This window comes from Pan paniscus, chromosome 19 (assembly GCF_029289425.2).
Source record: "Pan paniscus chromosome 19, NHGRI_mPanPan1-v2.0_pri, whole genome shotgun sequence".
NCBI lineage: Eukaryota > Metazoa > Chordata > Mammalia > Primates > Hominidae > Pan > Pan paniscus.
Window position 1 is genome coordinate 77,559,616 of NC_073268.2, and position 13,092 is coordinate 77,572,707.

The window sequence follows — 13,092 nt, forward strand, 5'->3', positions numbered from 1 at the left end:
AAAGCAAAGTTCAAAGAGGGGAAATGACTCTCCCAACGTCATGCAGTGAGAAAGTAACAAGAGCTGGCATTTGAACCCAGGTCTTCTGCTTAACATATGCCTTTAATTGGGTAAAAACAAGACTCTTATGGTATAACTGCTGATTGTTATCTGGTTTGTAGAAAATGAAATTGGTAGCTTTTACCCTAGGATACCTCAAATATCAGACACCATTTTCTGGAAGTATACTATTGTTAACGACATTGAAACTATTAGTGCCAATGTGAACCCCTTAAATGGGCATCATTTATTTATTTTCTGTGTCATAAATGGGGAAATTAAGACCTAGAGGGATGATTCTGCTGAGAGAGAAAAAGAATTAAAAAAAAAAAAAAAGACCCAGACGGAGTAGCAACTTGCCCAGAGTAACCAGAAAAGTTAATGGGAGAATTCCAGTTATGACTCAGATGTAATCTATGTTCTAAGCTTTAAAGTGTGCATTATGCAATTGCATATTTTGCAGTTGTGAAAATGGTCTCCTTGTCAAAATAACTGTTAGATTGCAAAGAAATTCTTAGTCCAATTGCCGTTGAACTCCTTTTCCCTGGCTCAGGACCATGCGATATGATACACATAATATATAACATAATATAATATCTGATCTATATCTATATCTGTCTCACTGTGGGAGAACGCTGGCTCGTATAATTGGCCATCAGATGTGTCCACAGGTATAATATATAATATAGCTGTGGTATATATAATGTATCTGTGGACACATCTGATGGCTAATTATATGAGCCAGGGTTCTCTAAGGAAACAACTAATAAAAGAGATATCTTCAGAGATGCATAGATATAAGAAGATTTATTTTGGGAATTGGAAATGGAGGTCAAGAAGTCCCACTGTCTGCTGTCATAAGGTGAAGAACCAAGAAGGCTGGTGGTATATAACCAGGGGAGCTGATGGTGTAAGTCCCGGTCCAAGTTCAAAGGCCTGAGAACCAGGAGTACCAGTGTCCAAGGGCAGGAATTAGTGTCCTAACTCCGACAGAGAGAACAAATTTGCCTTTCCTCCACCTTTTTAATATATTTAGGCCCTCAGTTGAATGATGCCTGCCCACAATGGTGAGGGCAATCTTCTTTCCTCAGTCTACCAACTCGAATGCTAATCTCTTCCAGAAACACCCCCCAGACACACCCAGAAATAAGCCTTGCTGGCTATCTGGGCATCCTTTAGCCCAGTCAAGTTGATACATGAAATTGACCATTGCACCAAGAAGAGCTAATGTCCTCAGCCTGTGCTTATGGGAACCAACTTGTAGTGTGGAGAAAGGGGTGCTCCCCGCAGCAGCACTCTTAAGCTCCGTTTGGTGAGCAGTTTGGTAAGCTTGCCAAGGAGGCTCCCCTCTACACTGGTTCCCCTCATCATGCCTGGGATCATTTCTTAGTTATTGTAGACGTCATCATCACAACCTCTCACCAAGGAGGGCTTACATCTTGCAAAGCACTGCTTAGTGCAGGTTTTGCTTTTGGTATCTGGCCTCCCTGGTGGTTAGAAATCTGATCAACAGGCTCTCAGCAAAATCCATACCTGGGCAGAACCTCATTAATGCAAAGCGGAGGCTGTGCCACAGTCTCTTAAATAGCTAGAGTGTGATTAGACACTATCAGCTTAGAGGAGCATCCTACCTGTCCCCCTCCACCTGCAGTCACTAGGCTTCCTTGCCTCTTTAACAATGGTATACAAAGGCAAAGCACGTGTTCCCCCAGCCTCCCCAGGAGCTACCAGCTTGCCAGCTGTCACAGCATGCCTTTAATGGGTTTGTGAAACCCAAGAACCTGACCCATTTCTCCTCTGGGGAAAGAGTATAACACAGGATGCCAAGCTGGGAAGCAGGATTTGGGACACTCACCTGGATGAGACCAGCTCTCTCTGCCGTCCTAGACAGATTGTTTTGTTTTTTCCAATTTCCAGGATCTCCAAATCTAAAATAAGTGCACAGAAGGCAGTAGAGTAAAATTGTGACATTGTTTTCTGCTCACTTATCTTCTTCTTCCTTCCTCTCTTTTAATTTTAACTCCACTTTCTGCCTACTCTGACCCTAGATATTCAGGCTCTGGTACCCCACCCAAAGGGTGTTGACTGCAAACTGACTGTCAAATTTCATAATTAGTCAATAAACGAACCTGTTTTGAGCAAGCATGATGTACAAAGTTCGGTGCCTATTTTCATTATGGAGGAATTCATGCCCTCGGGAGCTTCTAAACTAGTTAGAAAAGCAGTTCATGTGAACAGTGTAAGGCAGTACGGAAATAAGGCCACAGGAATGATCTAATTAACCTGGGGTCCACAGGTGGGTTTCAGAGGCATCCATAGATGCCCCAGAATTGCCCGCATAATTTTATGTATGCAAGCACACATTTTTTGAGTAAGTGCTTAGCTTTCATCAACTTCACCTGGAAAGATAGAGCACCTTTTATGCCGTTAGAGTTTGAGCAAGAGTAGTCTTTATACCTTCGGTAGTTGAGCAGGTAAGACTTGAACTCATTCTTAGAAAATAGTATTCAGGGCAGGAGGCAGCCCTGAAAGGCAAGAATCCCCAGGAGATAGCCTGCGAAGACTGTTGCACTTACAACCAGATGCCTCATGTCTCTGAAACTCAGTAAGATGGAAACCTATACAATGGTGATCATTGCTGCTTCCCGTAGTTTGGTGAAGTCACATAAGCTCCTCTTTTTTTTTTTTTTTTTTTTTAACTCACTCTGAACCTTGTACAGTGCTCGACTCATATCATAGTGGACACTAACAAATATTTGATATATGTGTGAGTTAACTGAAATAACAAATGTGAGAGGGCTTTGTAAATAGCAGAGCACTGCTTCAACAAAAGATGTCTGTTGCCAAGAGTGTGTATTTTGTCCTTTGCAAACAGCCTGCGCTAAGTGAGCGTCTTCTCCCTGCTTGAAACTGACCCTTTCCCCTGTAATGGGACTCAAAGGGCCAGCTCATCTGATGGAGTGTCCCTGGGCTGGTCAGATGAATGATAGCTGTGCTGTCAACATGGACAAGATGTGCAGTTTCCCAAGAGCCCAGAGATGACCTCACCCTCCAAGGGCTTGGCCTCTTCACCCCAGTGCCTGCTGAAACACACCTGCAGCCTCGCTGTCACTCTGGGACAGGGAGATTCCAGGAGCACCTTTGCTGTCCTCAGCAAAGAGGCTACGAGGGGTGGAAGGGAAAGAGACAGCGGGTATGGCAGAGCCTCTGATGGGACTCCTAGCAGGATAAGCAGGACCACTGATTGTATCCTCTCTATGACGTCTCAGGATGGTAGAAATGATCAGGTGCTTCTTTGCTGAACACTTCTGATATCTCTCATCTTCGCTCCTCAACTTCCTAGCTGTGCGCATGCGAAGAGAGATCAGACCCACTATCAAATTTTGTTTCTCCTGTGTGCCATCCCATAAGTAAGGTGACTCATCGTCATCACCACCAAACTCCAAGCAACTCGGGCTGGTTGGGAGTGGGAAGGGTTTTTAAATGTCATTGGTTGAAGGTGACAGGAGTTCTCAAAATGGTAGGAAAGATAGAAGTGGTTTACACATATTGTGGTTCTTGGCCAGGCGCAGTGGCTCATGCCTGTAATCCCAGCACTTTGGGAGGCGAAGGTGGGTGGATCACTTGAGCACAGGAGTTTGAGACCAGCCTGGGCAACATGATGAAACCCCATCTTGACAAAAAATTAGCTGGGCATGGTGGTGCACACCTGTAGTCCCAGCTACTCAGGAGGCTGAGGTGGAAGGATCTCTTCAACCCAGGAGGTTGTGGCTGCAGTGAGCCGTGATTGCACCACTGCACTTTGGTCTGGGCAAAAGAGTGAGACCCCGTCTCAAAACAAAACAAAACAGAACAGTTCTCCACTGCAGGTGTTGCTGAGGGAAACAGTGTGTGAGCTGACAGAATGAGCTCCAAGCTAAGAATTAGAAACCCTTGTTCCAGATCTGTTGCTCAGAGACTTTGAACATGTCACTTAACTTCTCAGAGCTTCCAGTTTCACCACCATAAATGGGGGATAGTACCTCTACGACCTCTCAGGATCATTATGATAGTCAGAATTTATGATGATGCCTTAAGTGTTATAAAGGCATACATATTTGTCATTAAGAACATATACATGAACACACCTATTACATACAGAACACTCACTATATGTCAGTGAGTGTTTTACATTTATCTACTGCAGTCCTCACAACAGTCCTATGTGGTTGTATTGTTTTTCCATTTTTATGGATGAGGAATCAGAGACGCATGCCTGGAATCATACAGCTCACGTGTTAGTCTTTCTTGAAGTCCAGGCCTATTTCCATCCGCCACTATGACACTAGCTCATGATTCTTTTCTCCTGCGTACTGTTACTTTATCCCTTAAAATATTACATATCCCTCTGGCCTTTACCATCTCTTATGGACTGGGCCCAACCTCTTACCCTAACCTTTCTTGCTATAACATTGATTGATTGATTGATTGACTGATTGAGTGATTGACTGAGAGTCTCACTCTGTCACCCAGGCTGGAGTGCAGTGGCTCAATCTCGGCTCACTGCAACCTCTGCCTCCCAGGTTCAAATGATTCTCCTGCCTCAGCCTCTCGAGTAGCTGGGATTGCAGGTGCCCGCCATCATGCCCAGCTAACTTTTGTATTTTTAGTCAAGATGGCGTTTCACCATGTTGTCCAGGCTGGTCTCAAACTCTTGGCCTCAAGTGATCTGCTCACCTTGGCCTCCCAAAGTGCTGGGATTACAGGCGTGAGCCACTGTGCCTGGCCCAATTTCTTTTGTTTGTTTTCTTCCTGCTTTGGCTTTTGATATTCCTCTTGGTCCTGCTGTCAGCCCACCTGCCTTGACCTCTGAACACAGTAATGCAAACATTAACTGAGCTCCTTTCTAGAGACAGACCTCCTGCTCTTGTGAAGTGAGAAAACAAATGGTCATTCTCTTCCCAATTTTCCAGGCTCTGAAACATCTCTGTCCATAAGAAAGCTGAGTGTATAGCAGCCAGGTGAGGTGGCTCACACCTGGAATCCCAGCACTTTGGGAGGCCAAGACAGGTGGATCGTTTGAGATCAGAAGTTCAAGACCAGCCTGGCCTACGTGGTGAAACCCCGTCTCTACTAAAAACACAAAAATTAGCCAGGCATGATGGCACATGCTTGTAGTCCCAGCTACTCAGGAGGCTGAGACACGAGAATCGCCTGGACCCAGGAGGCAGAGGTTGCCGTGAGCCAAGATCATACCACTGCACTCCATCCTGGGCGACAGAGTGAGACTGTCTCAAAAAAAAAAAAAAAGTTGAGCCAACAGGGAGGAGGAGGGCCCACGTTTTCTTGTTATCATTAAGTCCTTGCGTCGCATGCAGACCCTTCAGAGAAATGGTGATGCTTTAGCACTGTAGCACTAGATCTTGTCAAATAAGGTCTAGTGGGGGAAGTGCTGGAAGTGGGGACTTTGCTTAATCTCTTCACTCCTGTGAGACAGGGCAAAGGGTTATTCATTCTAGTTTAGAGATGGAAAAGGAGCTAGAAGGACTGGCTGTGCATCACGCAGTGAGTCGGCAGCAGAATCAGAAGCTTAGTGGATGTCAGCAGTCCTGTGTGTCCCTGGGGAGCTAGGCACCTGGGAGTTGTTGCCAAGGGTGGTTGAGTGTTGGCTCTGAGCTTGGCACTGCCAGTGCACAGCTCTAGCACAGTTCAGGCCTTGGGAGAACTATCTGACACCCAGCCGTGCACCCCCATTTTCCAGAGCCTAGCTTACCAGATCTACAGCCTGACCCTACTTGATGGAGAGAGGTGGCAGAGGGAGCTCCCCATTCTCAAGTCCTACCTGACAAGCTGATCCCAAGCAACCCACTCCTAAGGTGGGCCTCTTCTTGGGGAGATGCCCTTATAGATGCTGCCCATTCTCCCAGTGCCAGGAATCTTCCCTACAATTAGGTACGAGATAAATCAAAGCCAAACTTGGCTGACAAAATTCAGGAGCCAGTAGTGACCCCTGCCACACATATAAATCGCAGCAGGCTGGCCAAGGGCCTTTGTCTGGCCAGGAGAGTTCAGGATTATCTGGCCCTCTTTGCTGATGTATGGAGTCACCGGCTGTCGGAGTGTTTACTAACGGTTATCACCTCAATGCTGTGGCCATTATCAGAGGCAGGGCCGCCTGCCGAGGCTGGGGCTCGCACCCTCTCTATTACCACCTGTCATTGGCAGGGAGTGTGTGCTGACACTGCCCAGCCCTCACTGCCTGGCGAAGATAGTTTCTGACGGCTGATCAAAGAGGAGAAGCAAGGCCTGATAAAGAGTGTGTGTTTCGTGTACTTTTAACTTTGGGAAACGTTGGCATTTGCATTTTTTCCCCATCTTCCCGATGCTGGCAGGAACCAAGCCCAATAAATGCAGTGGATTCAGTTACCTAATCGCTGGGGAAATGGTATGTGCTTAAAGCAACAGAGCGTGACTATAATCTCCTTCCAAGAGAGAGTGGATGAAATAAGCTTTCACAGAAGACTTGCTGTATAATAAAGTAGAATAATTCAAATTCGGACTTTGAAGTGATCTCGCATGTAAGATCTAATCTTAGCGTTCAGCAGAACACCACAGACGTTTTGGAATTGGGGAGCAGCTTTGGCTTAAGGACAGACCCTTGCCAAAGATGCTATCACCCACCTCCTTGCTGGTATCCCCCAAAGTAATTCCCTGGTTGTTCATATGCCCTTGTGTAGCTGGGAGACCAGGTAGTGAAGTAGAACTTGTTCTCAACTGAGGCATCAGGAGAGCGAGTTCTTGGACCTCGTCTGCCACAGACTTGCTCTTCCATCTTGGGCCATAACTTCTCTGAGCTCCAACTATAAAATGAGGAAGTTGGTTATAGGTTATAGAATATAATGGTTAAGAAAGCTTTAAAAACATTAGGCTATATAACCCCTTCTTTAAATGAAAATTTATTTATTTATTTATTTGTAGAGACAGGGTCTCGCTCTGTTGCCCAGGCTGGTCTCAAAGTCCTGGTCTCAAGCAATCTTCCCGCGTTGGCCTCTCAAAGTGTTGGGATTGCAGGTGTAAGGCACCACTCCCCGCCCTAAATGAAATTTTAGATGGAATCCCATTGTATCAAAAAGAGGAAAGTAAGGATCCGTTTGGGTTGAACCTGGGAAGGGGGTTGCCTTCCCCGTCCCACTTCTGAAGGTGGTCCCTGAAGACCAGGGGAACCCTGTAGCTCCTCAGAAACAGTTGTAAAACCACCAGCCTCAGTGTCACGGAAGTCACTCCAGAGGTCTGCACTCTCTCAGCGGCATGAGCTATTTCTCCTGCGCTACCCAGTCTGTTCGCGGCGTGCTTCCATCCTACAGGAAGGCTACAATGGACCCTGGGTATGGAGAGGAGCGGGTGGGAGGTAGACAAGAATGGCCTGCTCCCTGAAGGTGTGGACTCAACGTCAGATGTCCCGTGTGTGCCACAGGTACCTTTGACCGGAGCGTGACCCTGCTGGAGGTGTGCGGGAGCTGGCCTGAGGGCTTCGGGCTGCGGCACATGTCCTCCATGGAGCACACGGAGGAGGGCCTCCGGGAGCGACTTGCCGACGCCATGGCCGAGTCACCCAGCCGGGACGTCGTGGGATCCGGAACAGGTAAAGGTGTCATCAGACTTCTAGCCTGATTTGGTCAGGACCAGCACCTGTTGGTGCAGAGCTTCTCTGGAATCGTTTGTGGGCATATGTTTGTTTTTGCTGTTGGTTTCTTTAGTTAGCACTCCGGTGGCTGTCCGTCTGAGGAGCTCTGGTGTTGGGAAACCCTGTGTAAAGGGGAGCTCCCAGTGGAACTGCCCCTCCCACATGGAATACCACATGCAGGATTGCCATGATCAACACCACTGTGCAAGCGGCTCCCAGAAGGACACTTTCCTCCTTTGGGGGTGTCCCCACGTCTTCCAGCAGCGCTCAGGCACTGAGTCCTCAGGTTGTACCTCTTCAGACACGCTGGAGACTTAGAGATTGGCAAGTCTCAGTAGGGCCTGCCAACCTGAGCGGAGTAAGCATGAAGCAGACTGGGCTGGTTTCAGCCCCTACCAGCTTTTCCTCATGCTGCCTTTGGCCTTGCATTCTTGCCTCTGAGCGAGTCCAGCAACTAGGGTCTGGGTGGCTTCCTGCATCCCAGAGCAATCAGAAGACATCCTTAAATGATGAGTGAGCCCTGGCCCAGGCAAGTGCACGTTCGTGTGCGCACACACGCAAACACACACACACAACATGCACTCAGGAAAGCCACCAATCATCCATCTCCAGTACAGCTGTAATACAGCCTGCCTCTTCTTTCCAAAACCCTTCTTTGTTCTAGATAGCTGTGCTGTTAGTGACTGCCCTAGCCCTGCTTTTGTGCTGACAGAGGCTGCCCCAGCAGGCCTCTTCCCAGCTTTCAGAGGGAACTTTCTGTTGGGTGCAGCTGACTCTGGCTAGAGGCCTTTTCTCTCCTGCTTGCCTGAGTCCTCTCAAGACTCTGTCACTCTGCTGTGCACTGCTCCGTTCCCGCTCCACATGCCTCCCTGCAAAGAACCCCAGTAAGGAGAAACTTACAACCCTGGGGCAGGTGCTGATCAGGACCAGCAAGATTCAGAGTCAGAGCACTGAGGCAGGGCTTGAAATGTCTGACATCGTCACACAGTCCCACTTCCCCGTGGCTCCTCCAGATCTTTAGATGTTTAGGTTTATAGTCAGGCGTTTCCCTCACCCATCCCCATGCCAGTCCCTCTGTTCCTTCACTAAGACATGTCATCTCCACAGCACTAGCTGTGTGGCCTGCCCATGGTGCTCCTGTAATAACTGGCAGATGAACAGGATGGAAACGATGGGTGCAAGGGAGGAAGAGGAGGAGCTTGGCTACATGGGTAGCATGTCATCATGCCATTGTTCTCCCAGCTGGACCCAGAGATGAGAAGCATTTACCAGGGCTTGACTTCGCTTCCCCTGGAAGGGGGCGTAAGTGAGGAATGTGGCTTACGGCACAGCCTTTTGCCTGCATCTCTGGGGTCCCTAGCCAGCCTCGGCTCACATAAACCGGAGCCCGGTGCCACTGGACCCATCCCCGGCAGCCTCCCTCTTCCGAGGCCTGGAGGAGCTCCTGGGTGGCTCTTCTCTCCCACCGCCTTCTCAGGAGCCCCTTGGAGCATCTCACTGTCATCCGGCAAGAGGATTTGAAGGTGCATTGAGTCACAGCTGTGGAACTTCAGCCTGGCATAGTAACCTGCACAGCCCTGGCAGCAATGCATCTGCCAGACAGCTGAGGGATTCAGGAGAGGCTTTGTGGCCTTAAGCAGGTTCATGAAATTAAAAAGAATAAAAAAAGAGAAAGAAAAAAAGGTAGAGGAAATTAAAACTGCATGACCCACAGGTCAGAAAATAGGAGACTCCCCCTTTTTTTTTTAGCAGAGGGATTTCATTGTCCTCCCCAAACTGTCACCAAAAGGAATTTAGTTGGTTTTCTCTGACCATATTCGATGTATGTTTTATTTTTAAGAAAAAACTTTTTCTTTTTTTGTTTTTTTTTTAAGGCGGAGTCTTGCTCTGTCACCAGACTGGAGTGCTATGGCACAATCTTGGCTCACTACAACCTCCACCTCCCAGGTTCAAGCAATTCTCCTGCCTCAGCCTCCTGAGTAGCTATGATTACAGGCGCCCGCTACCACGCCCAGCTAATTTTTGCGTTTATGATAGAGACGGGGTTTCACCATGTTGGCCAGGCTGGTCTTGAACTCCTGACCTCATGATCCGCCTGCCTCGGCCTCCCAGAGAGCTGGGATTACAGGCGTGAGCCACCATGCCCAGCCTAAAACTACTCCCATTTTAAAGGCCAGTAAGCAAAGCAGATGTTATGGAAGTTACCCAGTTTCCATGGCTGAGAATCACTTTTCACATTTTCCAACTAGAGGTAAAGCATCAGCCTGGTAGTGCAGCCCAGGACTTTGAAAGGGCACCCTGGTACACCCGTGCCCAGGTCAGCCTACTGCCCGGAGGTAGTTGGGGAAATACAGTGCAACGTGGGTAAGAATTTCCAGCAAGTCACTCTTTGCCCATAGCAACATCTCAGTCCCCCTCTTTCTTCTCACAACTCTACTTCTCTAGGTGGCTTATAGGACAAATGAGGTATCCCCAAGTGTTTGCCTCTGATAGGTCCTCTGATGCACCAGAGCTAAGTCAGTTCCCTTAATGCTTTGCAGCAGGCACCACATGTGACACAGCAATTGGGACCCATGGCCTCTTTATCAAAGTATGAATGAAGCACAGAGACCAACTGAAAACTTGCTCTCATGATCCCTGACACAGAAGCCTATTCTATAGCACGCCTCACTGTTACATAGGTGTAGCCAGCCTTGATTTGTGGATTTCTGTAATGTAAAAACTCCTATTATGGCCAATTTCAACCTGTCACACAGTGTCAGCTAGCTAACAGAGGTTCTGGAGATGTAACAGTCTGTGCACTCCAGCACCTGGCTGGTAAGCTGTACCCTAGGGCAGGTCAGCTCCCCTCAAAGTAAAGTGAAACCTTTTCAAACCTCACTATTCAGAGTGGTCTGGGGGTTGAAGGATAGCTTTGGTCAAAGGATACACAGTTTCAGTCAGATGAGAAGAATAAGTTCAAGAGATGTATTGTCCAGCATGGTGACTCTAGTTAATAACAATGTATTCTTGAAAATCACTCAGAGAGCAGATTTGAAGTGTTCTCGACACAAAAAATGTTAAGTATGTGAGGTAATGCATGTTAATTAGCTCGATTTAGCCATTCCAAATGTATACATATTTCAAAACACCATGTTGTACCTGATAAATATATATAATTTTTATTTGTCAATTAAAAAAATATATATTTTTAAAAGTGTGGTCTTCAGACCCACAACAGCATCTGTAGCCAGGCGCTGGTGAGAAATGCAAAGCCTCAGGCCATGCCCAGCCCTGCTCAGCCGAGGTCTGCATTTCAGCAGGATCCCTGTGCATGCTGAAGTTTGAGAAGGTCAGTTTTAAATTATGGTTAACTTATAAGACAGATGGCAGTTCTTTGGTCCGTGATGGATGCTGACCAAATAGTTGAATTCAATCACCTATGTGATTTGCAAGTCCAGTTCTAAGATAACTGGCTGAATTGCATTTTTGCTAATATCCTTCTGCCCCTTGCCCCTGTCACCCTTCCATCTTTCCATTCGGCAAACTCCAATTCGAGCTCAATCCAACTCTGCTCTTACACCTGGGTTCCTGAAGAAAGAGCACTTATTATTCCAATTGGTGCCTCTACAGATCCATGGTCTCTACTCTCCACTGGAGCCTGCTCTGTGTTTTCCTCATAGCCCCGCCCCCACTCTCAGTTTGCACCCATCTTTTGCAGCAAAAGACAGTGCCTAGCGCAGTGTCTGCAATAGAGACGCAGAGACGATGAATTCTTACTCAGCCTCTGGCTACTTCTCAGTCCTTTTCTTCTGTCGTCCTTAGGCGTATTTCTCAAGGCCTTGTTTTGGCCCTGGTCTCTTCTCTCTCAGTACCTGGCAATCTCTGCTTCCGTGTCTCCAATTACTATCCATAAACTGATGATTTCCAAATAATTTCCAAGTTGGCTTTGTCTCCTGATCTCCAGAACCATCTATTCAGCTACCTATTGACATATCCACATGTCTACGAACTGAATTCCTCTCTTCGGGCCCTTTCCTTCTCTCGAGTTTCCCCATCCTGGTGTCCAAAGCCCTTTGAGACCAGCCACTGCCCTCGCTCCAGACTCATCTCTTGCTGCCCTGGGCCAGCTCCAGCCAAGCTAAACTCCCAGAGGGTCCCCGAGCATACGCAGTCTCTTGCCCGCAAGGCTTCTGTGCATACTTTTCCTTTTGCCTGGAATGCTGTCTCTCAAAGCCCCCTCCTCTCTCTGTTACCCCCCTCAAAATAACTTGACTAATTCCTGCTTAGCAGACATTCCTTTCAATATTGCCTTTTCTAGAAAAATAGAATTTTTAAAGTAAACAAAACATTGACTTATTCCAACTGTTTTGTGTCTAGGTAAAGATATAACTTAATACCAGTAAAAAAGCTTTTTAAATAAACACCTGTGTACATATTAAGTACATTTTCTCTTTCGACTTTAACTCTTTCAATAACTGTAGCTGCACCTTGTCTTTCTTTTTAGTGCTCTCACACATCTGATATCAAAAGCCCAGGCCTTATGCATGGGTCCAGATCCGTGTGTAAAGTATTCCTTTTTTTTTTTTCTGAGACGGAGTTTCGCTCTGTTGTCCAGGCTGGAGTGCAGTGGCATGATCTCGGCTCACTGCAACCTCCGTCTCTGGGTTCAAGCAATTCTCCTGCCTCAGCTTCCCGAGTAACTGGGACTCAGGTACCCACCACCATGCCTGGCTAATTTTTGTATTTTTTAGTAGAGACAGGGTTTCACCATGTTAGCCAGGCTGGTCTTGAACTCCTGGCCTGAAGTGATCTGTCCGCATCAGCCTCCCAAAGTGCTGGGATTACAGGCATGAACCATGGTGCCTGGCCCCTATTTAAAGTATTCTTGATGCATCTCTGTTGCAGGAAGTATCTGTTTGCTACTGTTAACATTTTTTTTTTCTCTGTCACCCAGACTGGAGTGCTGTGGCACGATCTTGGCTCACTGCAACCTCCACCTCATGGGTTCAAGCGATTCTCATGCCTCAGCCTCCTCTCCTCAGGCCCTTTCCTGAGTGGCCAGGACTATAGGCGTGTGCCACCATGCCTAGCTAATTTTTGTATTTTTAGTAAAGACGAGGTTTCACCATGTTGGCCAGGCTGGTCTCGAACTCCTGGCCTCAAGTGATCCCAAAGTGCTGGGATTACAGGCATGAACCACGATGCCCAGCCCCTGTTTAAAGTATTCTTGATGCATCTCTGTTGCAGGAAGTATCTGTTTGCTGCTGTTAACTTCTTCTTCTTTTTTTTTTTTTTTTTTTTTTTTTTGCTCTGTCACCCAGACTGGAGTACAGTGGTGCGATCTCGGCTCACTGCAACCTCCACCTCATGGGTTCAAGCGAATCGCATGCCTCAGCCTCCTCTCCTGG

At 47.3% G+C, this 13,092-nt stretch overlaps 1 protein-coding gene across 8 annotated transcripts in view; it reads left to right on the forward strand.

Annotated features, from left to right (window-relative positions):
• The window catches only part of BCAS3 (BCAS3 microtubule associated cell migration factor), a 717,859-nt gene that overhangs the window by 685,849 nt on the left and 18,918 nt on the right, over positions 1-13,092 (forward strand). For all 8 annotated transcript variants that reach the window (XM_063599306.1, XM_063599304.1, XM_063599309.1 and 5 more), the window contains one exon: positions 7,493-7,660. In XM_063599306.1, coding sequence (XP_063455376.1) covers positions 7,493-7,660 — 168 coding nt within the window. The remainder of the gene's footprint in view (positions 1-7,492; positions 7,661-13,092) is intronic.